This window comes from Engystomops pustulosus, chromosome 3, assembly GCF_040894005.1.
Source record: "Engystomops pustulosus chromosome 3, aEngPut4.maternal, whole genome shotgun sequence".
In the NCBI taxonomy this organism is placed as follows: Eukaryota; Metazoa; Chordata; class Amphibia; order Anura; family Leptodactylidae; genus Engystomops; species Engystomops pustulosus.
This window is the reverse complement of record NC_092413.1, coordinates 183,297,567-183,324,323: the sequence shown is the minus strand read 5'-3', so window position 1 is coordinate 183,324,323 and position 26,757 is coordinate 183,297,567. Positions and strand designations below refer to the sequence as shown.

Here is a 26,757-nt window from a genome sequence, read left to right as displayed (position 1 = left end):
CCCACATTACATACATGTCACCCTGCACCCCACATTACATACATGTCACACTGCACCCCCACATTACATCCATGTCGCACTGTAATGTACTGTAATGTCTACATTACATACATTCACATTTCCCCCTTGCACCCCTACATTACATGCATATTACACTGCACCCCCACATTCCCCCTTGCACCCCTACATTACATGCATATTACACTGCACCACCAAATTCCCCCTACATACATACAGGTGCAGCATAACTTTACATACCCCAGGGCAGCTCTATCCAAGAACATGCTGAGTAGCTCCTCCCCGTCACATGGTAATGACCTCATCAAAGGTCCTTTACCATTGTACAGTGATGTGCAGGAGCCAGCGGGGAAAGTGAAGATGCGCCCTGCGCCTGGTCCTCGCAGCCCACCCCTATCACCGCCCGGAACCCCGGGGGGCCTTTTTTTTGTTTTTTCTTTTAATTAAAAAAAGTTTCTCTCCCCTTACCAGGGGGCCCGAACCAGTATCGGGGCCCACCGGTGGATTCTCCGGTCCTCTGCTGGGCCAGTCCGACACTGAATGGATCTGTTATAAATTCCATAGAATTCAATGTAATTTTTAATGTCATCCTTTGTCATCTGTTAGACAGTCATCCGTTTTTTCCCCTTTTTTTGGATTGAAAAAATTACAGTGTTTGAAGTAATAACGGACTATAACGTATTACATTCCGTTATCTTTTACATTGATGTCAATGGAGATGAATAGTAAGTCTCAGAAATAGACAGATATCAATAGACAGAAATAGTAAATATATACATATATAGGTAGAAAAGGAGATGATGGATAGATTATTGATAAATGTGAGGTAAAGAGAGAAAACTAGGTAGGCAGATAGAAATTACAGATCAATAGGTAGATAGATAAGTAGATATATAGAAAAGGAGATCGATAGGTAGGTAGAAATGAGATATCTATAATGATGACATCTATTAGGGATAGACAGATAGATTTTAGGAATAGATGATAGATAGTTAGATGATAGATAGATGATAGATAGATAGATAGATAGATAGATAGATAGATAGATAGATAGATAGATATAGAAGCAAAAAAGTGGCAGCACAAGCTGATTAACAGCTGAAACGTTGCTAGAGATGGAATAAACCTCACATTTTTTTCCACGATTCCTTGGAGTGCTGCCACTTTTTTGCTTCTATATCTACACTCTTTGGGTAAGAGTATTGGGATAGCACCCGTCTGAACCCTTTTTTTTCCTGAAGGCTGTGCTGCTTTGCAATTTTTGTTTGTTTAGATAGATAGATAGATAGATAGATAGATACGATAAGAAAATCCAAGCAGCACACTCAACGTGTTGACCAGGTGGGTGCAGGTGTCTCAGGACTGGGCTTCAAGTCCTCCAACCATAAATACAAGGGAATGAGCAGCACTACGTTTGTAGTGTAAACCAGATATGGTCCTTTTATTCCATCAACAGTGACAGTAACGACGTTTCGGCACCCGAAGAGTCTTTTCGAAGCCGACGGCTTCCAGAGCCGAAACGTCGCTACTGTCATTGTTGATGGAATAAAAGGAACATATCTGGATTACACTACAAACGGAGTGCTGCTCATTCTCTTGGATAGATAGGTAGATAGATAGATAAATAGATTTGAGGGACGGATAGATATACAAATATAAAAACTATAGATCGATGTCTTGAAAGTTAAAGTAAAGTGTTTGTACTGTTAGTGGACACTATCATCAGCTATGTTCAGTTGCATTATTGTTTATTTACCATCCATTATCTTTTTGTAACGGAGGTAAATAGACGGAAATCCTGACGGTAGTGTGAACTTAGCTTTACAGAGCTAAATCCTGCAGACATGACCTGTTCCTGCTTCCTAGAGCTGGAGAAAACCTGCATCCCTGCCAAATGTTGATTCTGCAGCAATAGAACAACAGAAGGTGGTAGTGATCAGGCTCGTTGTACCAGTTTTTTAGGCTTTTATGCATCTAAAATCAACTTTTAAAATGAAAATCTGCTAGAACCCTTCAGACTCATTAGCATTATATTACAAGTTGATTTTGAAAGGAAAGAGGCCATTGATAACAAATATAAGAAGATGACCACAGTCACCGTGTCTGGATCTATGAGGGAGTGCCTTCGCTTAGAAAGTCTAGCAAGGTCACACATTATAAAGTAACGCGCTCTACACAATTGTACTTTGTGTTCATTTGCAGTTCTTGCTCTTTTGGATTATTGATTCTTTTACAGATTGTGCTACAACTGTGATTACTTATAATGGGTAAAAGCCCTTGTTATTTGTGAACCATTTATTGACTACAGGTGACTTCTACAGGAGACATCTCCTAATTGACCCATTTCCAAAAATATAGTCTACTATTTTCTGTGTCCTGGGCCAGACTACAGTCTCCCAATGTGTCTGCAGCTGTGCTGGACTGTAGAACAAGATGAGTATGTGTGAGCCTAGCACATGGCGGGGGCTCTCTGATGAGCAGCTTATTATGCTTAATAGCACACAAGGGATGATAGTCTCTTCTGACAAAAAGTCATAACCCCCCTTTTACAAGTTCCCCCCTAAGTTCCTATGGCAACAGTGCACTCATCCGTTTTACAGACACACTCCCCTCTTTGTCCAACTGTGAAAAATGTTGCTGTTCCTATCTGTTCGGGGGGTGAAGAAGGGGATAGGAATGTGGGGGACACCCTCCCCGCTAGTGAAAGAGCCTTTTTGATTACCCCAATACAGACATGCAATGCTACATAAACTAAGACACAGAAAGCAGAGGACCATTTCATGTGACGGACGGAGCAGGAGACTGATGAGACTGTAAGTATATTATCTATTGTAGTGAATATCATTGTCACATTTGGTCGGATTCATCGGATCTGGTCCTTATCATTATAAAATCTCACTGTATAGTACTCAATCCCAACTTTCTTATGTACTTTCTGTTTTAATTTCCTGCAAATTTTCAGATTTCTGCTTGCTGTAAGTGAATACGTACTCTCAGCTATATGGTTTCATCTCATCTTGGAAATTATTGGTGAGAAAAATAACCTAGCTATATGGCAACATAGATTTCTGGGCAATCAATGTAAAAATAATAATTTTTTAATAATACTTTAGAACACCTGACCTACATACAACCCCAGTTACAAACGGACCTCTTGATGTTGGCAATTTACTGTACTTTAGCCTTGGGCTACAATGATCAGCTATAACAGTTATCACAGATGTCTGCATTGAAGCTTTATTGTTAATCCTGCTTCTTATGACAACCCAACATTTTTAAAATCCAATTGTCACAGAGACCAAAAAAGTTCTGGCTGGGGGTTACAATTATAAAATATACAGTTCTGACTTACATACGAATTCAACTTAAGAACAAACCTATAAAACCTATCTTGTACGTAACCCAGGGACTGCCTGTAATAATATTTTTTGTTCAGGTAATTATGAACATCGTTATTGTTTTCCAGTATTTAGTCATTGGTCCTAATGTGCTTAAAATATTATCAGATCTACTGACATCATCTACATATCATTATATATATCATATCTACCAATTATTTTTAGGGTTTTTTTTTTACTTTTCCTGCAAAGATGTTAGTTTTTAGGCTAAATAATCCAGAAAGGGGTACAGTAAAATATGACGTTAACATATTACATGCCGTGAGCACAAATCTGCTATTTGTGTCCTCACTCTTATTGTTTCATATGACTGGTGTTACTCTGTAATGTCTTATTATATTTGTATATGTTCCCCAGAATCTGTAAAGCGCTACTGAATTTGATGGCGCCATATAAATAAAGATTATTATTCTTATTATTATACAATGCTCTGTGAGCTCAGTAGCTTTGGCTCTAGACTGGTAAATTGTAGGAAACATTCAGTGCGATTTGTCCAGCAGCTGCTGAGTATTGAGCTCATGAAGCATCCTATAACCTAGAACAGTGGTGGCGAACCTATGGCACGGGTGCCAGAGGTGGCACTCAGAGCCATCTCTATGGGCACCCTTGCCATCACCCAAAGGCAGTGTTCATCAGACAGGACTTAAGGCCTCTTGCAGCCCAGGACCCTAGAACAGTGGTGGCGAACCTATGGCACGGGTGCCAGAGGTGGCACTCAGAGCCCTTTCTGTGGGCACCCAGGCCTTCATCCCAACAAAGAGTTTGCCAGATATGACACCAGGCTTTCTCCTGTGGTCCAATACGGCCCAGGACGCACCATGCTCAGCACTATTTTAAAGTGACATCCTCAGCTGCCAGGACTACAAGAGGAACAAGAAGGTGTGAATAGAGATGGATTGTCATTTGAGCTCCTGCTCTGGGTCCCCTGATTCTTCCTCTTTAGGGGACCCTGGAGAGAAGCTACAATCCAAATTTCTCCATCTTTCTATTGTATTGGTGAACTCAGGACGCCAATACGATTAAAACCTGTGATACAGCAGGGATGAATAAGTTACTGCTTAAATTGTCATGTTGGCACTTTGCGACATACAGGTGGGTTTTGGTTGTAGCTTAGGCACTCTGTCTCCAAAAGGTTCGCCATCACTGCCCTAGAAGGAAGCTACAATGATAATCCAAACTTTTTCTCCTTCTTTCTACTGTATTGGCCTCCTCAGATGCCTATACAATTCAAACCTGCAAAAGAGCAGGGAGTAATAAGTTACTGCTTAAATTGTCGCCTTGGCACCTTGCGAAAAATACATGGGTTTTGGTTGTAGTTTGGGCACTCGGTGTCTAAAAGGTTTGCCATCACTGACCTAGAACATGACAGCCTACTCCTTCTATCACTTATGTGACGACAGATTTATGAACATTGTCTTTCAAAAAGTCCAAAATTTCAAGTGCAAAACCACTCCAGTCCCCTAGTGGCACACACTTACTCAGGAATAGGAAAACACATTTACCAAGCCATTTAATTTCTTATCTTTTACATATTTGTCTGTAAGTTTAGGTTCAGCATATTAATTGTATAATAAATGTTATGTAGCATTGACATTCTTGGTGGCAATCAAGTGTCGTTCATTGAAACCAACCCTTTTCCCAGTAAAACCATGTCCCTTCTGTTGTACGAGTCGTAAAAGTGTTGAAAACTGACATAAACTATTGATACATATGGCACAAGGAATTTTTATGACATATTTTTGCTGTAAAGTAATTGATAAATTGCCACATTTGGTGACAGTTTTATGTTTTTAGCTAATATTAATGTGTTCTTTGTTTACGTCAAGAGGCTACAAGCCTCACTGCATCATGTCCTGCTCACACAGCAGAGTCTGAATACCCTCAGTGGGGCAGATTTATCATCTTACACAAGTGTCTTTAGATATATCCTGTTGGATTAGACAGCCTCGATAAGTGTGGCATATGACCACAGTACAGTTCTGCCTTTTATGACTAAAAAGTTGAAAATTTGGCACAACAAGTTAATACGTTTTCCTGTGATTATATATAAATATGGTACTTGGAGTCCTGCCCCAGCAGTATGTTAGATCCATGAAGCAGGACCATCCGGGGTCTGTGGTTCATGGACCAACTGTGAAGCCGCCCTAAATCCAACTCTCCTTCTCTGATATTTCTGTGTCACTTACTGCACTGGTTTCGCACTCACTTTCGCAATCTTTTGGAGATAGAGTGCCCAAGCTACAACCAAAACCCACTTATATGTTGCAGAGTGCCAACATGACAATTAAAGCAGAAACTTATTGATTCCTGGTGTATCACAGGTTTTAATCGTATTGGCGTCCTGAGTTAAACAATACAATAGAAAGATGATGAAGAAATTTGGATTGAAGCTTCTCTCCAGGGTCCCCTGAAGAGGAAGAATCGGGGGAACCAGAGCAGGAGCTCTAATGGCAATTCATCTCTATTTACACCTTCTGCTCCTGTAGTCCTGGCAGCCAAGGATGTCGCATTAAAATAGTGCTGAGCACAGCATGTCCTGGGCTGTTTTGGACCACAGGAGGAAGCCTTGAGTCCTATCTGGCAAACTCTGTGTTTGGGTGAAGGCCTGGGTGTGGTTTAAGCCTGAGCCTATGTGTGCCTGTTTCTCCTCATTACTCCACACCATCTCCCTCCACTCCCTGCCTGCTCAATGCACATGACAGGAAGTGAGGAGGAAGCTGCAAGGGAGAGAAGACTGACACAGGCACACACAGGCTGCAGCTGCCCCCTCCCCAGGACTCACCACATGCTGCTGGTAGGGAGTCGGGTAATGTGCTTTAAACTTATAAAAAGTACTGAAATGATTCAGAATGCTGACAAAAGCATTTTTAAAGTCAGCATAGCTTAGGCTAGTGGAACCTGTCACCAGCTAAAAATCAAATTCCTGGTGACAGGTTTGCTTTAAACAGAGTTATCTCATTCCCTTGTCTTCTTTCTTTTGTTATACACTACAGGCGGTCCCCTACTTAAGAATACCCAACTTACAGACGATCCTCTGAATGTTAGTAACTTACTGTACTTTAGCCCCTGGCTACAATGATCTGCTGTAACAGTTATTTAAGATGTCTGCAATTAAGATTTGTGGCTAATCCTGTTTTTTATGACAATCCAAAAGTTTTAAATTCCAATTGTCACAGAGACCAAAAAAAACTTGTCTGGAGTTCCAATTATAAAATATACAGTTTCGACTTACATTCAACTTAAGAACAAACCTACAGAACCTATCTTGTATGTAACCCGGGGACTGCCTGTCCCTTTTGTAGTATGTGTGGAGATGGTGAGTTTCTCATTCCTGAGAACATGTAAAACCTCAAGTTACTTCACATAATTTTTAACTTTTAATTAGAGCTGGAATAAATATTATTATATATAGTTGTATTAGATAAGTAATGAATTACAGCTGAAATGTAAGTAATAATTAATGCATTTGCCTCTGTCTTCCAGTGTGAAAAATCTTGGTGGCAATGACTCATTTTGAAGACAAAATGTTCAATAACTTTTCCAATCTGGGATGGGTGGATCCATGTGTTCATGAAACATGGCTGGAAAACGCTCTGCTGTCTGTATGCTACCTACTTGGCCTATTTGTTGGAGGTCTGGGAAATATTGTCGCCCTGTCATTGTTTATAAGAGACCGGCAGCCCAAGTCACCCTCCGACATCTTTCTCCTTCACCTTGCCTTATCCGATCTCTTCCTGTTGCTCAGCTTACCCACTCGGCTCTTCTATCACCTGTCTGGAAATAGCTGGCCCTTTGGTGCTTTGGCATGCAGGATTTCCGGCTTTGTCTTCTACCTTAATATGTATGCCAGTCTTTACTTCTTGTCGGGCATAAGCATTGATAGGTATTTGGCCATTGTGCATCCTCTCAACTCAGTCAAGTTTCGGAAACCTCTACATGCTCACTTGGCTTGTGGCTTCTTGTGGGCTATTGTGGCATTTGCCACGGCACCCTTACTATTAGGTCGAGGAGCGACAACAGAGGAAAGGGTTTGTCGTCTACTATATCGTGAAACACCATCTCTGCGGGCATTATCATCACTCAGTGCAGCATTTGCCATCCCCTTCTTGGCTACAGTCATTTGCTATGGTCTAATATTGAGGAGACTCCGGAAAGGAGGTGACAGGAAACCCAAAGAGCGTGCTGTCAAGATGGTGCTCCTGGTCCTTACAATATTCCTCATCTGCTTTGTCCCTTACCATCTAAGTCGAGCACTTTACCATGTGCTGATGCCAGGAGGTGAAAGTGCAGCTATGCTATCCCCCTGTGAGTTAAGGCAAGGGTTAGCCTTAGCAAATCGCTTCACTTCGTGTCTCAGCACCCTAAATGCAGCCCTTGACCCACTCGTCTATTTCTTTGCTGTCAAGAAATTCCGTCAGATTCTTCTCCATTTGCCATGTAAACAGGATGGGGTCGACAATGTGAAAAACCGAGAGGAAGGCAGAACAGAGGACAGTTCTCTCAGTGCCAAGACAGATGTGTAAGTGGGATCTCTTCAATAGCAAACCACAAATAAATAAAAACATTTTTGCGGAATAAAAAATACATTGTCAGTAATATTCCTTCTCAATATTGGGAAAATATTGAGACACATAACTACATTCTGCATTTATGTGGTCCAGGGATGTTAAACTGGGTCACAAGAATAGAAATTCCGTAGCTTGTATGCAGCTGACTTTCGCAGATGTCCAAACCATCCTGATGTGTGTCATTCAGGATAAGAACCAGAAGAGGACTATGGCTACATGGGAAATACTACAATTTGCATTCACAATAATATGTTTTGGTGGACAAAAGAATGTCTAGCTACAAGTACAAGCTACATAATATTAATTATCTCATAGTGAAGGAAAAACAACAATATGACAAATTTTCAATTTTATTTACCTTTGGACAATTTGTTTTTTAAGTATAAATCATTTTTTTCAGAAATGCATCATGCACATGATAATTGTAAACTTTGGAACATACTTCACTAAGTTTAAATCTTATCAGTAAAGGTTTTTTTTTTTTTTCTACTTTCTTTTCCTGTAGTGAGCAGTGTTTCTGAAAGCCTTTTCCAGTTGGTACAAAGTAAATAAACATGGTCAGGGGGCTAACATTTTACTTTGTGCATATCTAGAGATTATCTCTAATGATAATTCAGCTCTGTGAGCAGTCTGAAAACTGTCTCCATATCTATTAGCTGTAAGTCTGGGTGTGGGTCTGAAATCTGATTTATTACAAAGTTTACTATTATCATCTTTGCTATTGATTTATGCATTTTTGACCCACATTTATTAATAGAGAGGCAAACAACATGCAGTTTGCCTTACTATCGTGCAGAGTGCGCCCATTCTTCATGAATCTGGGGCACCCTGCAGGTGCCCAAAGTATATGGACTGAGTGCACCCATATTTTTTCTGGTGCACTCAGTTTAATGGCCGTGCGGCACAATTATGTCAAACTTCCTACATAAATGTGGTGGCCGCTGTGAATACGTACCGGAACGCCCCATAAAGTGCACAGTATTGTGTCCCGGTGTGCATAGTGGAGCAGTGACACAATAATGGTGCAAACTCTTTATAAATACATGTGCAAACAGTTTTCACAAGTATTTATGTACAATCTACGCCAGAATAATGGCGCAGGTGCTTGATAAATGTGCGCCTTTATGGAAAGGTGTTTACGACAAGTAGTGTCAAACTGCACCTCAGACACCCCCTGGGCCTGCCTACAGACTGTAGTGACACCTCTAGACTGGGCTGGCCCAGGTCATACCCGATTCTATCTCAGAAATATGATAAATATCCTGAAATTTTGGACAGAGTTGAAGTATGGGTTTCACTCTCTAGAACTCGGCAACATATAGTGACCCAGTGCTTCCAATCAAGTACAACTTATATCATGTTATGCAGGCTCATAGAATTGCATCAATACAGAATTTTTAAAATGTATCCTAAAAATCATATGGTAGTTTTTTTAGCAAGAAAAAAAAGCAACTCTAAAGTCACGCAATGGCGGAATAAATACACCACAGAGTGTGCAACACCACATTTATCAACAGAGGATTTCCAAAAGAACGCAAATTTAATCACACAACTACACCACATAGGAGCTGGTGTATGTGGGTCCATTGCTACTACAGGGGAGGTTTTTGGTCAATTTTAAAGTTTTTGCTCAATTTTATGTTTGAGGTATCTGAGAATTTCCTGTGCAAAAACATTGCTAAAAGGCAGAAATTGAGCAGATGTTTAACATACGTGCGACTGGTGCAGTCTATTTCCATAGAGCACACACAGTTGAGTGTTAATCCTGGTTCTTATGACAATCCAACATTTTTAAAATCCAATTGTCACAAAGACCAAAAAAATTCTGGCTGGGATTACAATGATAAAATATACAGTTCTGACTTACATACAAATTCAACTTAAGAACAAACCTACAGAACCTATCTTGTATGTAACCCGGGGACTGTCTGTACTAAGAACTTCTATTACATGAGGAATGCAAGAAAAAAATGTTATCTAAATGAAATAATATCAGTGAAAGCTTATACCCCCATTTGTAGATAGTTATTTTGGGGTTCTTTGCATGTTTTGCATGCCCAATGTTAAATGTGCACCAAAAAAGTTGCTGCAGTCTGTCGGAGGAGTGCAGGAGGCGCCAGGTTCACGAAGAATGTACCCCAGAAATCCTGAATCTGGCGCCCCCTGCACTATACATAGGCAAACTGCACATAGTACAGACTGGACTGTTTATGATAAATGTGCCCCAATATATTGTCTCTTTACCTTTTTTTCTTCTATCATTTTCCAATAAATAAACGAACAAACATAACATTGTCATAGTGGTGGATCATGTCGCAGTATTGTGAAATATAAAGATGGCCGACAAGAGCTCATAATCTAAAATAAATTATATACTCGCAGCTTATTTTACTCTACACTAGTCAGATATTAGTCAGATTTTTCTTCTTTTATACAATGTAATTTATGTTGAAAATCAGTGTAAATCCTATGTATTTGCATGATATATTTTATTACCCATCATTCTGTACTCTGTGACTATAAATATTATAAATTAATTACTTCTATTTAATGGAAATAACATAAATAGCGAATTCTTTTCCTCATTGTCTGAAATTAAGAGAAGTGTAAATTTTTTGTTACCTGACAAGGATTTGATTTTTGTACAATGTGAGCGAATCTTCATGAAAAAATAAAAAACAATTTGTGAGTTTCATGCGTTTTATGTAATTAAGGGAAGTAATATTCAGTAATAATCTGATATGTTGATTTTCAGATGAAAAAATTACATTTACCTTTAAAATCCAAAAAGCAGCGCAGATATAACATTACCCAGTATATGGGTTTCACTGAAAATAAGACCTACTCCAAAAATAAGCCTTGGTTATAAATGACTAAATATTGTGAGCCACAGAACCCATGCTAGGGGTTGGGATAAGGGGCAGGGGATGTGGCGTGGTTTATTATGCAAAAAATTTGTTAGGTCCCACAACCCAGAGGTCGGGGGTGCATGTGGTGTCGGTCTCACTCTGGCTGCTCAGGCCCTGTGGCCGGTTCTGGCCCGGTGGTGTGGCGTAGAACTTTTTGTTCTAAACATCCCAGTGTGTTAAATGTTAAAGACTGACATTGACATCTTCAGTTATGTTTAGTTATCCATTATTTATTTTTACCATAGATAAATTAACGGAAATGCTGAGAATAGTGTGGACTCAGCCTAGCATATTTTCTGGTGTGAAATAACCAAAGACTGTTATTTTATACTTAGAAGTGTTGTATCGTATTTCCTTTGACAAAGGGGGACACTTATTTCAGCTACTAATTTGTAGGAATCATCTTTGTTGGGTACCAGTTATTCTCTGATGAAGTAGCAGCCTCCAGACACCTATTTGTTGCCAATACTTACATTTGTGAGAAATATCCCCTACATGTCTACGGGGAAGTAGCAGATGCCAGACACTCACTCGCCGCTTCTGTGTAAACCTGCAGTGTTTCTCTAAAGAGAAGTCGTCTCAAACATCTTGAAGAACTAACCATAAATTTTCTGTAGATGTGGAGTTGACCAAATCATTTCTACAATTTTAAAACCCTGCACAGAATGGATGATTTTGAGATGGGGAGCGCTATCATAAATTCCAGGGCTCCTTTATGCTAAATATAGTGCTCGATAAGGCTGATTGTAGGTTTGTGGTTCCAATCGGCCTCCCTGATGGCGCAGCCCGGTGGTGAGTTTGCATTTCTACGACGGCACTATTAATCCTTGCCAAATCCTGAACTCTATCTGTGGTTGTAAATGCCCAAACTGACAAGGAGGTCCCCTGCAGCAATTATCTGCCTTGTATTATGGCCAAATATTTCACATTTCGGCTCACCAGTCCAAAGCTTCTGCTGTTATTTTAAAGTGTAACTCAGATTTCATCGGGATTTTATATATATTTTATATATGATACCCATATTGTTTTGAACACCCTTTTCTTTGCACAGTAATTCCATTTTCTGTTCTAAAGACACCTGTCAGAAATCCTTCTTAATAGCAGTGAAGTGGGCACTTATCTCTTCCTGTCTTTGCCCTAAAGCAGATTCAGTTACAAGTTGCCCTCACTTCCCACGATGCTTTGTGTTCATTTAAGAAGCAAATCCTGTGACATTCCCATAAGTAAATGAACTGAGCTCTGCGTAGTGTTTACATAGAGGATCTATACCGGCAGTTTTCATTACATGGAGGAGCATGCAGCATGTAATAAGTAGTATAAACCAAGAGTAAAACAGTTAGATAAAGCGAACAGACTGTGAACACTAATGGTTAAACGCTTCCCTATTGTGTAGATAGTGTCCAGAGGGAGGAGCCTGGGTGAGGTGTATGACACAGCTTGAGGTATAGCGATACAGAGAAAGGTCTGCAGAATCAGAGACTGGGATGAAGGAATGAGATGGAACAGGGGAGGCCCTTCTACATCTACAGATCTGTACAGACATGAGGTTCTCCTGCTAGCTACATACAGAGAGCATCACATGACCTCGCTCTCCAGAGTGAGCAAAAGCCCCTCCTCCAGTAGTTAGAATCCATCTGTTTTTTGTGTAAAGAAGAAGCGATGTAAAAGAAATAAGCAGCAAAGCCAAGGGAGACTGCTACAGCATGGACAGGGAATGAAGTGCCTCATCTCCTGCACAAAGTTTCTATATCTGTCCACTGTGTCTACAGTAGGTCCTCGACATTGTTCTTGATTTTTGCTGCAGGGAACCCAGTCTGTGATGAAATCTTTTTCCTGGAAAGCCCTTTCTGATGCAGAATTTAGGACTGAAAAAAGGTCCTATGCATAAGGTGAATGTCTCAGATGAAAACGATAGAGAGGGTCCTATTACTACCAGTTTTTGCATACTGAGCAGTCATTTTCCACTGTCTTTAGTGCATGAGTGGAGCTCTCAGATGGATGACACACAAGATGCAAACAACAGTCATCGAGACCATTATTTTTATCCCTTATACCTTCACATGTTGTGTACATGTAGCCTTACTGCCATGTGTCTTGTTGCTGTGCTCAGTATCGCTATGATGGAACATTTCTGAAAAGTGACTTTAAAGAGGACCTGTCACCAGATTTTGACCACCCTGAGTAACAATGGCTGCTGATAAAGGGTTACAAGTCCTCTCCATATCACCCAAAATTAGCTGCCAGAGGTATTTGTGGCTCTTCTCTCTCTCAGGCTGGCAGTGAACCACCCCCCATTATTCTGACTGACAGCTCTGTGTCTCTACAAATCACTGCTCTGCCTCCTTGTACTTAGGCACTGTCTGCTAATATTCAACTACAGACATATAAAGCTCTATGTACAGATGGGAAATATTGTGGCAATTTTTTACACAGTGCCTTGTGTTACATTCATGACATGTGACCAGTGACATAATCGCAGGTCTCTCAGCCTTCTAAGAGTAGCAAACTGTACACCATGTATGTAATTACATGAAATTACAGCAGCCTCCATGGAGGATCAGAAGTCCATAGAAGCTACTGTGACTTCATGTGGTCAGATACATGTATGGGGTACAGTTTGCTGTTGTTAAGAGGCTAAAGGACCTGAGGTGATGTCACTCTGGTCACATGACATGAACTGTGACCAATAAGGCGATTTATGTGGATGTAAGCAAATCATTTTTAGCTAAAAGAAGAGGGTCTGTTAGTTAATAGAGCTCTATAGGAACCTGTCACTGGCTGTGTAAGTGCGAATGTGGTGACAGGTTCCCTTTAGGAGAGAAGTCTTTTTTATAAACAAAACCCTAGTGGCATGTCTATGTTAGTAAAACTTGCATTCTCTATGTAATAATATGACATGTAACATTTTTTTGTTATTCCTGCAATAAATGTATTATTCTAGTGAAGATTCTGCAAATAATTTGAGAAACACGGCTTCCTATGTGTAACAGGAGATCACCAGTACCCAGTGTCTGACTGTATAACTGGAGATGATCACACAGTCACGTTTATCATTCAGGTCCAGGATTATTTTTTCCCCATTGGGATGTCTAGTTCTGTGCCCTGTGATGTCCAGAACCAGCGGCGATCCCAATAGTGATATGTGGATGTAGAGTTCACAGTGTTATACAAACTCAGGCACGGAGGCTCTTGTAACCACAACATGAAATAACTATTAAAAGACTCTTTTTCGCCCCTTAATTATTACTTAAACATATTACATTCAGCTTTTCATACAAAAAAAAATTAATTCAATTCCCAACAAACTGTAGACGAGGATTCTGCGGTTTATAACTCCCGTCTCTGGAGGAGAGAACAAGTGATGGGTCGTGTGGACGAGTGAAAAATCTTAACAGAAAGAGGAAACAAACAGGATTGGATTCTGAGTTCTGTGAAGTCCGTAACATTGCTTCCAGTGTTCCAGTTCTTGTGAATGTATCTAGAATCTCAAACAGGGATCTCCACAGCGATGCTGTCCTTATCCAATAGAAGTTCAATTTATTTTGGTCCAATATGGACTTGGAAACAAGATATTTCTTAGGTGACTTATCGATTTCTCCCACCTCCGCTGCTACTTCCACTACTCCGAGGACCCCCTCTCCACTGAGAGTTCATATTGCTACTGGATCCAGATCCCCCTCTTCCCCAGTTTCCTCGATTACTCCTAGACGAGCCTTCATCTTGTTCTCGAGAGCTGGAGCGGCTTAGTCTCTGTGACCTGGATGGTGGTCCTAGAGTTAGAAATAACAAAAATAAAGTCATGATGCAAACAGAAGGGATCGGAAGCATAAGTAGACTGATGTATAACCTCCAAATATCCCTATGATCCCTATCCCAAGGCCTCAGTGCAAGATTAAAACCTTTATGGCTAAACTGAGTTAAACTTACAGCATTAACCTCCATGTAACCTGTACATGCACTAAATCATTATTTTGGTAGTATATATATATATTTTGGGACGCTAACAATTTATTACCCTCATCTACCATAAAAATGAAGAATATTTACCTTTTCCCGAATCATCTGATAGACTTGGGTCCATATCTCTGTGATCAGGTGTTCCAGGGCCATCATGCCAAGGTCTCTTACGTGGTGGTAAGGAAGCCATGTCCATTCCTTGCAGAGAGGAGGAACGTTCCCTACTTGCTGGGGAGTGACCATCAGGGGTCGGAGTGTCCCGGTTAGGACTGCCTTGGAAGTGATCAGGACCTGAGCAGACATATAAAGTGGGAATTAATGTAGTTAAAATGCCTGTCTGGTCATAGCAAGTTAGGCCCAATCCACGGGATAGGTCCTAAATTGCTGATCAGTGATGGGACCCCAGTGATGGGGGTCTGTTGTGACTGGAGTAGCCAGTCGTGCATGTGCCAGCTGCTCCGTTCATCTTTATGGTGCTGGTGAAGATAGCTGAGCGGAACCCTGTTTTCATGATTCAAGGGGGTCCCATCACTGAAACCCAAACTGATCAGCAAGTTAGGCCCTATCCTGTGCACTATTAGTGCTCTTCCCTGCAATAAGCTGCAACAAATGGATACAGATGTGTTCATAGTCCAGGAGCCTCCTGGCAGTGAAGATACTCTCTGCACTTGTGGAAGAACTGTTTATAAGACCACCAAAGCTAAAACTGGAAGTCTCATGTAAATTAAAGCCAGCAGCAAGATAAAAGGCAGATAAGAAGACTAGTGGCGTAACTAGAAGCTGATGGGCCCCAGAGCAAAGTCTGTGCCGGGCCCCCGACTATAATGTATGGTTTATAGTAATAGTCTTCTCATATGGGAAAGTGACACCTTATGGGCCCCCTAAACTTCTTGGGCCCGGGTGCAACCGCAACCTCTGCACCCCCTCAAGTTACGCCCCTGAAGACAACCCCTTTATACAGAACACCATCTATAGTTTCCCAAATTTAATAGCGACCTGTGGTGGGTGAGGAGGCGAGTAGTTTCCATCATCTATTGTGAGTTTTGTGATCCAGTGTTACCCAAAGTCATAAGTAAAATGTAAATCTGTAGAACTTAGAGGATGTACGTTCTATCATGACATAAAACCACAGCTCTCTTAAAGGCAATCTACACCTCCAAGGACAAATTTTAATTAATGCATTACATCTATTATAGACCAAAAATTTCCAAAATTGGCTTTTACGAAAAAATAATTAGTTGTGTGTATATCTCTTCTGTAGATGCTCGGTCTCACGCTCACCGCAGGTTGGTTCTTCTCTTGAGTAGAACGTGTAAGCAGAGAAGCAGCCAGGATGGCTCAGTGTATCTGTGTTCTCCAGTGGCTGTAAACACTTAAAGGGGTATTCCAGGAATCAGCATAATTCATATACAAGTGGGCACTCAAAATATAAGCTAATGTGTAATTAGTTGTTATTTAAAATTTTGCTCCCCTTAGCAGAAAATGCTGGTGACATACACAGTGATGAAGAATTAAAATGCTACCGGCCCTTTAATCAGTCCGTTAATTTCCTCTGCGCGGTCCGTCGCAGAAAAGAAGATGGCCGCTGGTCACATGTCCACATCACATGTCCTGTACCTGCCTGGGCAGGGTCATGTGACCACCACTAAGTTAGGCTGTAGTCGGTTGGTTGCAGTGCATCCAGTATGGCCAGTGTTGTGGTGATGGCAGTTACACATCATTACTATGGTAACAGAGCAAGAAAACCTGTTAGATCATCACTGGTAGCAGAGCATAAGACGGAGGAGGAGTTACTGAGAACTAAAGGATCATGGAACTTGTAGTGGCGGCCATCTTAGTGATAACTCCACCTACTTTAGAGAGGCCATAAATTTTGTAAATCATAAAATCAAATTATTTAAGCTCCTTTTTGTGACTAATGACATTGAGTATTGTTGCATTCATTTATTTATATCATCATGGGTTTTTGTGTCAGACGTTCATATTCCCGGAATACCCCTTTAACAAAGCAAATTTATGGTCAGCTTGATAGTTCAGCTTCAACTAGTGTTTCTCATCACTTAGAAGAACAGTGATAATAGATACACCTGACATGTCAGACTGCTTCTCCGATGGACTCTACGAACAAGTGTTTAGCGAGTGTGAGGAGGAGCATCTACAGAAGAGAAAAAAGCAACGTTAACATTACATTGATATGGGCTGAAATTATTTCCGATGCATTGCCTCCAGTGTCCTGAGTTCTTGTTATATATATCATTTGCAATATGTTCTGGTTCATCTAATTTAAAGTCCTTCTAATGATAATAAAGTCATCAGTGTCAAATAGTTTTTATATTTAGATACCGATATGGAGAATACCCAACCAATTATAAAATGTACCTGGTTCCCTGGCTGAATCCCGGACCTGGTGGTTAGGACCACGATCTGAGAACTGCTCTGGAGTGGGGAGAAGTCCTTTTCTGGTTTCTGTTTAGCAAAACAAAAAGTATCATGTGTGGGTTTTAGGGAAATAGTACAATTCTCTTTTACCCAAGTGTCTTGTAGAGTCATTTAAATCCCCCCTTCGCCATGATCAAAAAGAACCAAAAGTTTATTTGTCTTGGGTCACATGATCACAATCCATCACATTAGAGGGCTCAGTCTATTGCCGATGAATGTGGGTAATATCACTTGTAATCACAGCACATGGCAGGTGATAGAAGAGGCAGAACAGATCGGAGTGGATATGACTTCATGTTACATTACACATTATTACACTGCATTGTTTTATCTTTAATTTATTTAAAGTTTAGGGGAAATTGGTGAAAAACTTAAATTTCCGTAACACAGTGGTTGAAAATAGGTGTCCAAAAATTGCTTATTTTTTCAATGTTAATGGCTACACAGTGTGAACACCAATATCATACACTGATAGAAAATTGTAGATATATATTTATATTACAGTATGACTATAGTATCTGTATGAGGAAAGGAAACAGCTCATATAGATACATTATGGCTCATCTACCTATGTTGCTGCCATTGATGCCAATAGTCATATTGGCCTCTGGTAATAGTCATAGTCGCTCATATAGATTTTTAAATTTAAGGAACCATTTAGGGGCATCTCAGGAACAGCATGAGGGTGCTGCCAATTGTCCTTGGACGATCTACACTACACACAAAAAGTTGGGGATAGTTTGTTTTCAGGTGAAATTTTTGGATAAAACTACATTGCACTTTAACCTTTACAGGCAACCATATTGTGACCCTCTCTAAACGTTTGAATGTGTATGTTCATAACTTCATAACTTTTTGAACAACATTCTGTTCTCTAACAATGGGCTTAACAGCCATTTCATCCATGAATTTCCTTGTTCAGTTATAGTTTGTATTTAAACAGTCCTCCTCATCATGCCGTTCACATTTTGACAATGGCAAGAAATGACAGCACCTTGCCATTGCAAGACTTCAAGCGAGTCGTTCTCAGTCTTGAAGTTAGCACTGAGCTTAGAGTATCACGTAGCTGCAACAGAAATGTGTGTCTGGAAGGGTCTCTGAAAGGCATAGGAGTAGATGTACTTTGGCTACAATCACACACTGAAGACTGCTTCATTGTAAACAATGTCCTGTGGAAGCAGTGGTTAAATGTACCACATCACACAACACCAGTCACATTTGAGGGGTTTCAGAGGCACCAAAGTTTCAAATCAGACCATTCAATGCCATTTACATCAGTGTGGTCTGTGTGTAAGGGTACCTGATCAAGCAAATCTATATAACAAAAGTATATTGTGGAAAGTATTGGGTTGTGCTGAAGGCACAACTCTGTAATTAGTTTAGAGGCGGTCACCTACTTAAAGGAAATCTACCATCAGGATCATGTATTATAAATCAAATACACGTACATGCTGGTGTGGGCCCATTTATCAGGATCTGCTCTTCTTTTAACTTCTTATGCCCTTCATTTTTAAGAAATTATGCTCTAAAAACTATGCAATTGAGCCTGAGGGGCTCCAGGCTCCATTAACTTTTATGGAGCGTGGAGCCCCCCAGGCTCATTTTGAAGCCTTTTTTTGTAAAAACAAAGACATAAAAAGGGGGCACACACCAGCATGTAAGTGTACTTGGTTTATAATCCATTATCCTGATGGTAGATGTCCTTTAAGAACACTTACAGGCGTCCCCTAGTTAAAAGACGGACCCCTCTGCCCACTGTGACCTCCGGTGATGCGCTCTGGATGTTACTTTAGTCCCAGACTGTAATGATCAGCTGTAAAACGCATTTAGTGTCTGTACTGGACACTCTCATGTTCTAACATCATGGAGTCATTGTGCCTCTGTATGAGCAATGCAGGCAATTTCATTTTCATGGATGTTAATCTCATTCTGGTGTACACCAAATGGAACGGCCTGTACTTTCTCCAGAACTGAATCCCATTGAACATTTATGGGATCAGCTGTGTTGCTGTGTGAAGGCTTCTATTTCTGTAACCCCCAAATGTCAAGAGAGCCCCCTCTTTCTAGAAGGAGACGTTGTTGGAAGAATAAGATAAGTTCTATGAAACCTTTGCTTTCTGGATTGACTCCTTTTTTCAAGTGTGTATTACAATCACCACACAAATAGAATCTATGGAATCGGGGGATATTTGATCTATCGGAGCAGTGTGCCAAAGTGTAGCAAAAGTGTTTTTTTTTTTTTTTTTTAGATATTTTACCCTTCACATCCTTAAATTTTTTTGGATTCTGTGTATAACCAAACTATCTAGTTATCAAACAAAGAAAGCAGTATGAAAATGCTCACCTCTCTGAGGACCACGGCCACGTCCTCTGGAACTATCTCGCCCTCTACCAGGTTCATCCTTATCGTAGCTATCACTAGCACCAAAGTCATCAGAACTAGAAAATCCTTCCCTTCCATGAGAACCACGTCCCTCATTTCTTGGGGGACCACTTCGACGGAAACTGAAAAAGTTAAATATGTGAGCCATATATAGTCTATGTCGAGATGGTCTCTGATCAGATTTGAGGTTGAAGTCACCAAGTGATATGCATATATTATCTTACTATATTCAACTCACTTATCATCTCTTTGTCCTCGAAACCTTGCATCATCCGAGTCCCTGGCATACTGATCATCAGAGTGTCTCCTTCCCTCCCATCGACTTGAATCCCTTCCGTCTCGATCAGGGAAATCTCTATGATTTGACGAAAACTGTGGACCTGAACTACCACGCCTCCATTTTTCATCTTGCAAGGAAGGACCGGCACCTCTTCCATCAAAGTCACGTCCTCGTGGTCCGTAGCGATCATCCTGTTGGTAATCATCTGGTCGATCATGTCCCTCAGAGTGTGGACCCCTTCTGTCAGATGGTCCTCTATTGTCTCTCGAATCCATCCACTCAGGTCCACCTCTGAATGGACTTGGCTCTCGTCTCCGTTCAGATGGATGATTTGAAGGACCACGTATGTCACCTACAAGTCAAGGGTGGATATGAAATTCCCAGATTACGTGAAAAACAAGCGCTCTGGAAAAGTTGAAGTTGGATATATCTAGACAATGAAAACTGCAATTTTTAACTACTAACATGGTATAATGGATGTATAAAGGACGACTGATCTGCAATAAGATACTTTTCAATCAGAGAGACTTAAGTAGTGGAAAAGATTAGAACATGTAGAAACAAAAAGAAAAAAAACAATAAGACCTCAGATAATCATCATGGTTTGCCTTAAAGGAAAACCAGCAGTAAGCTTAATGAGTGTTTGGCAGACAAGTATTTAAAGTGTAAACTCATTGCCAACAAGTGAGTTTCAGCAAATTTACGGGACCGAACTGAACTCAGCATGTCCGATCAGTTCAGCGATTCTAGGTTCCCTCATTTCCTCATGGGCAATGGCTTCAGGCCACCTGTAGAAACCTTATATGCCTAGTTTTCCAGTTCAGTGTTTGCAGGGATATGAAACTTTTTAGTTAATACATGCATACAAGTCATAAATAACCCCCCCACCATATCTTACTTGCCACAAATAGAAGCCATAGTAAACTAATATTAACATTAATTATAAGACAAGTACCTTTGTTAGCATTGGGTCCTTGGCCCAGAGGTGGTGGACGTCCTTGTGCATTCGCTTGTCCTCCTAGGCCTGGTAATAAAGGAGGTGGGGCCTGACCTTTGCCGCCCTGAAGAATAAATTAGATAAAGGCTTATAATAAAGCCTTAGTGTATTTGTCCATCACCTTCTTGCTTTGCCAGTATTACAAATAAACGTCTGAATTCTCAAGTATATGGTTAGATACTACATTTTCAAAACCCACTGCCACCATTTTGAAATGAATACACATTTCTGGAACGAGGACCAGCTACACGGTTATATTCTGTTTAATGTCCTTTCTCCTTCTCTTTGTGTCGTAGGGGAATTCTCATTTCAACACTTTAATTGATGCCTTATAAGTCAAAGTGTCTATGTGCAGGGCTGATCAACAGAAGATTTGCATGTTACAAGAAACTACCTTAGCAATGGTTTTGGTGCCGGGGTCAGCTTCCTACAAGTAATGAACCACGTTTTCTGATCACAGTGGTCGACCAGCAGGACACGAACACACTCTATTAAGCTCAGTATCTGAAGCAGTTCATAGCCGATCAACTAAGGCATTTGAGATAATCTGCACATGATTTCCAAATACATAAAGATATTAATATTCTTAATTGAAGTGCCTTCAGTATTTATCATCATTGGCTGTGAATTAAGAATTTTTTTGGCATGTCCTCTAATTGAGGTTTGGGGAAGGGGAAGAATAGCTCCTCGTGCAACGTTACACTATTAGTATGGCAGATGCAGATGATGCAAAGCTGTATTGTCCCGAATCTAAGGAATCCAGGTCCTTCTACGACTAATCTGCGGGTTTTGTAGACACCCTCACAGGGTCCCTGCACGGTCTGATAAGTGTAAAGTGCAAAGTACAGTAAAACACCAACCAGGTCATCAACCCAGAGGGTATGATCTGCCATTGAACACACTTCATACACTGGGGCAATTCCTAATTCTTAGTAATGTTACTAGAGAAGGCACCATTTACAGGTTAAAGTGTTCTACTTCCTACCTTGTAGAAATGCACTTTTTCTGTCACTCCACTGATAATGTATTTTTATTTGAATGACTATAAGTGGATGGAGCCAGAGGGGAAATTAACTCCCACCTGGGCCCTGATCATGTGTCCAAAATAGTCTCTTATGCGCAGAGGATACATCTTTGGAATTGGTAATGTATGTAAAGAATGGACAATTTTTAGTTTTAAAATCATGGTACCATTACATGGCCCGGTGGACATAAATTGGAGCGATCAGTTTCTCATCTTCAGATGCTTTTCCCACATAAATTGGGCATTTCAAGTTCACTAAAACTAATGGGGAACATATTAGAGTAGAGTAGGGATTAGACTTAGGGTATTGTGCCCTACAGACCATTGAATACATATTAGAAATATTTTTCAGACTGTTGTCCTCTTTAAGATCAAACGGGCAACACTGGCCTCAGGAGATTGTGACATGGGAAAACAAAGCAGTTTCCATCCAATCCCATCCCGTCCCATGCCTCTTCTTCCTTCATCCTTTGCTTTTGATCTACCGGGTTTTGTTTTACTTAAACCATCATCAAGAATACATTGGAGTTTTCTGCTCATTGGCCATTTTAACTTTATTGGTTCCAAATATAACTTATTTCATGACTGTAAGTTCGGCGGTACAAAGCATTGTGTAACCGTATATTCTGACGACCTGCACGATTCTGAAGCTAGAGGCAGCCTGTTATAGCACAGGAGATGCAGAGCAGATTGATGAAGTAAAGCTTCACGTGTTTTGAGGAGTCCAGTAAAGAATGACTAACAGTCTTCTCGGTAAGGGTGTACATGCAGAAGGGGTCGAAGATCGATTAGACCCCGCCCACTGGAAGTACAAATAAATTATAACTTGTACCGAATCTTTTTTTTAACTTTATTATATAATATAGTCCACAACAATATCTGCCCACTAACAACCTGTAAGTAAATCTTGTGCCCCTTTGGGCCTGCCACTAGTTTTCCCAAACCTGGTTGGACATTCCGTAGAGAGAATGTAGAAAAAAAAAAGTAGTTAAAAACACACTTTATTAAAGAAAAATTAAAGAGGGAGTCATGGCGCCATGAGAAGAACTATAGGGAACTGACACGTTTCGAATATGGCCGATTCTTAGACGTAGTCTGAATGTCTCAGATGGCGTTTGTATTAATATGCCCGGTTGGGCACTTGACCCTCACCGGAAGTCAGCGACATCCAACAGAAATAAAAGAAGGCATATACTTAATAAATGGAAAATACGTATGTGAACAGGAATAAGGGAGGCCAAAGTCGTACGTAGAAGTAAACAAGGTCTTTTTTCCTATTTCTAGTTGGACATTGCTCTCTTTGACCTTAGTGGAAAAGTTGCAAAATTTGCAAAGCAATAGACAAGTTTCTAAGTAAAGTAAGAAAGAGTTTCCCTAATATCTGAGGAAATTAAGGGTCAACTGTGGTCAATAAGTGAATTTGCCTTGGGGAACCTGGAATCAAAGTAATGGTACCCTGATGAATTGGAAAGCATCAACTATTTCAAAGACAATTCACATATCAGGCCCTTACAAAGAAATTATCATAAGCTCGTCTCGTACAGCGACACCCCAGGCCATTCAGTCTCTCTCGTAACGGATTACGAGCCTGTATGACTAGATCACACTTGTAAACCTATCCCCCCCTCCAGCACACATACTATAATCTAATGTCAATACCGGACGTTCACTTTAAAGGGCATCTACCCCCAGGATGAAAAACTGTATGCAAACAAACCTATGGAGTGTGGAGCCCCACAGGCTCATTTGCATACAGTCCTTCATCCTGGCGGTAGATGCCCTTTAAGTACAAGTGGTTTCAGTGTCTAGAAACTGATGTTAATGTGATCTTGTGGTGCATTGCGGGTCGCTCTTAATAAAAACCTTTTCAGTGCAGAGACTTTAAATGATGCAAAAAATGTAAAAAAATTTATTGTCATTGAAGAATTTCAAAATACGTTTTCTCTTGTATAAAAAATATACTGTTTAAATTTTCAATTTCAGCATCAACCATTTACAGTGCGGGCACATAACTTCCAGATCACTAACAGGAGGCTGATCCATTGCACATGGTCTTCAGACTTCCTCTCAGAGGCAATACTGTAATAATCGGTTATCCTTACTTCTGCTATATCATGGTGTACACAATATCTACGGACCATGTATTTTCTGCCATGACCAGCTCAGAAATGTGCTTATTCACATAGATTTATCTTAAGGTTAGCAAAAACACTTCAAGTTGCAGACTTCTTAAAGTCAGATTTAAGTTAAGAAGTGATTTGCTCCGGGTGGTCTGTACCGCTTGTCGTGCAATGGATCTGGAAAGGTCTTTCAGACTACAATGTGACACTAGAAATGGCGTCTTCTGTCAAAGTATTTCCTGTCATTATTAAAGGCATTTACCTGGTTAAAAGGCCTAGGACCATCTCCCAGTAATGGGGTTTTCTGCTGTGATTGGTGGGATGCCCTTGTTGGATTCTGCGAATTATGAGGACCTTGAGAATTTCCTGTGGGACCTTGGGTTACTGACTGTCCACGAGTATCCTGAGAAAGTCCCATATTTGACCCCCTGCTTTGGGGAGCTCTCAATTCATGAGGACCACCCATATCTGGTGGTCCTCTAACATCTTGAAGATTTCGCATGTCTTGAGGACCCCTTATGTCCTGAGGGCTTCTTATGTCTGGAGACATGTGCATGTCAGACGCCCCTCTAGTGTCCTGAGCACCCCTCATATGTTGCTGGCCACGAATATCGGGTGGCCCTCTCATATCAGATCGCCTCATATCCTGTGGACCACGTGCATCAGGTGGCCCTCTCATGTCATGTGAGCCTCGCATATCAAGAGGCCCGCCCCTCATGTCTTGAGGACCACCCCTCATGTCAGGTGGGCCGCGCATGTCAGGACCACTCCTCATTTCCGAAAGGCCCCGCATTTCTGGGCCCCCCCTCATGTCAGGAGGACCACGCATGTCAGGCCCAGCCCTCATTTCAGATGGACCACGCATGTCGGGGCCTCCCCTCATGTCAGGAGGACCACGCATGTCAGGGCCGCCCCTCATGTCAGGGGGACCACGCATGTCAAGTGGTCCTCTCATATCTTGAAGTCCACGCACGTCAGGAGGACCACGCATATCATGTGGTCCGCGCATATCCAGGGGTCCTCGCATATCATGAGGACCTCGCATATCTGGTGGCCCTCTCATGTCTACAGAGCCATGCATATCAGAAAGTCCTCTCATATCCTGAGGTCCACGCAAGTCTGGTGCTCTTATGTCCTGAGGGCCATGCATGTCTAAAGGACCCCTCATGTCTTGAGGGCCTCGCATGTCAGGAAGGCCTCTCATGTCTTGAGGTACATGCATTTCAGGAGGACCCCTCATATCTTGAGGTCCACGCATATCAGAAGGTCCTCTCATATCCATTGGTCCTCTAACATCTGGGCCATGCCCAAGCATTGCACCTGAAGGGCCTCTCAAATCTTGTGCTGGATGCCCCATAAGCATTCCTTGATTAGGACCCTGCTGGACACCTCTAGGAGCAACACCCATTAAAGGCCCTTGAGGACCAGGACCTCCCTGCATCCCATGATGAGGGGGTGGAACTCCTCTGTTACCTTGTGGAATTTGGGGAGCTAAATGTCCAGGTGCCCCAGGATTGCCTGGAGGACCTTGGGGGCCCATAGGACCAACTGGCGCCGAAAGCCGAGGCATTCCAGGATGCATTTCCTGAGGTCGAAGATTTTGTGGACCTGGACCCATGAAACCTTGGGGACCTGCAGATACTTGGGGACCTTGTGGCCTGAACTGTCCTTGAGGGCCATGCTGCATGTTCATTGCCATTGGTTGTGATGGATGAGGTTGTTGGAAATTAAGTGGCGGCTGAGATTGGGGACCTGAGGCAGAAAAGGCTGAAGAACCTTGTGGAGGGGCCCCTAAAGGTGATGCAAGGCCTGGGGATTGCCCTGGAGCTTCTGCTTGCTTCTGTGCTATCCTTTCAATCTTCAGTTGCTACAAAAACAGAAAAAAATGTGTAAAATATAGAGTTAATATAAAGCCTGAAATCATGTAGTAGACAATTTTTTGGCATTTCTCAATTGAAAAATGTTTTTGGTGAAATCAGAAGTGTTTATGGAAGGTTTTGTGGTTGCCAATTTGATTTTTGATCGTTTTTTGTAAATTTTTCTCCCCCAAACAGAAATGTATATATAATTTTGTTGAGAACCATAACATTTGTATAGCTCTGGTCATTTCAGATCCAGTAATAACAACCATGTACCTCTAAGTTTTTCCCCCCAAACATTTTATTAAATCTTTTTTAAATTGGTCATTTCTTTAAATTTTTTAATCTCATAGAAATGGGGCCTTTAACATGTAACAATTTTAAGGATAGCAGCACTTATATAGCACAATATATTATACTGCAAGTAAACTGACGGCGGCCCACTAGACTAAACCTTGAGGACAGTCTAATATGCATACTGGGGAGATTCACAAGATTTTTTTAGCTTTCAGAAACAGTCTACATTGCCTTACATTACACAAAAATGCAATCCTTCTCTAGAATCTGGCATATACCTCAAGCAGTTGGGGGTTGGTATACTGTAGCGCTGCCATCTCTTGTTCAATTTCAGCCTGATTTTTTTTCTTCTCATCAGTTTTTACTTCTTCTTTTCGTTCTGGGACGGCTTCTGAAGGGGGCATGAGTGGTACTTTATTCTGAAGCCAGGCCTAGATGTATTAAAACACAACGCAACTTTAGAGGTTTTCACACAGTTTTTATATGAAGCAAAGCAAAACCTGCCATC

The 26,757-nt window shown here is 41.1% G+C and overlaps 2 protein-coding genes across 7 annotated transcripts in view; one reads left to right on the top strand and one right to left on the bottom strand.

Annotated features, from left to right (window-relative positions):
- Positions 1 to 2,261: 2,261 nt before the first annotated feature.
- GPR17 (G protein-coupled receptor 17) lies at positions 2,262 to 9,413 on the top strand. 2 transcript variants are annotated; one of them, XM_072143174.1, is made up of 3 exons: positions 2,262 to 2,831; positions 2,981 to 3,048; positions 6,900 to 9,413. In XM_072143174.1, exon 3 carries the CDS (start codon positions 6,920 to 6,922, stop codon positions 7,937 to 7,939), a length of 1,020 nt encoding a protein of 339 aa, XP_071999275.1. In that variant the 5' UTR covers positions 2,262 to 2,831; positions 2,981 to 3,048; positions 6,900 to 6,919; the 3' UTR covers positions 7,940 to 9,413. The 2 variants fall into 2 exon arrangements, with proteins under 2 accessions (XP_071999275.1, XP_071999274.1); XM_072143173.1 differs by lacking the exon at positions 2,981 to 3,048.
- Positions 9,414 to 14,116: 4,703 nt separating this feature from the next.
- The window catches only part of WDR33 (WD repeat domain 33), a 69,210-nt gene continuing 56,569 nt past the window's right edge, over positions 14,117 to 26,757 (bottom strand). For all 5 annotated transcript variants that reach the window (XM_072143159.1, XM_072143160.1, XM_072143158.1 and 2 more), the window contains 8 exons: positions 26,528 to 26,680; positions 24,356 to 25,960; positions 20,908 to 21,013; positions 19,911 to 20,304; positions 19,634 to 19,794; positions 17,230 to 17,316; positions 14,941 to 15,141; positions 14,117 to 14,663 (listed from right to left, as the gene is read on the bottom strand). In XM_072143159.1, coding sequence (XP_071999260.1) covers positions 14,479 to 14,663; positions 14,941 to 15,141; positions 17,230 to 17,316; positions 19,634 to 19,794; positions 19,911 to 20,304; positions 20,908 to 21,013; positions 24,356 to 25,960; positions 26,528 to 26,680 — 2,892 coding nt within the window. In that variant the 3' untranslated portion in view covers positions 14,117 to 14,478. The remainder of the gene's footprint in view (positions 14,664 to 14,940; positions 15,142 to 17,229; positions 17,317 to 19,633; positions 19,795 to 19,910; positions 20,305 to 20,907; positions 21,014 to 24,355; positions 25,961 to 26,527; positions 26,681 to 26,757) is intronic.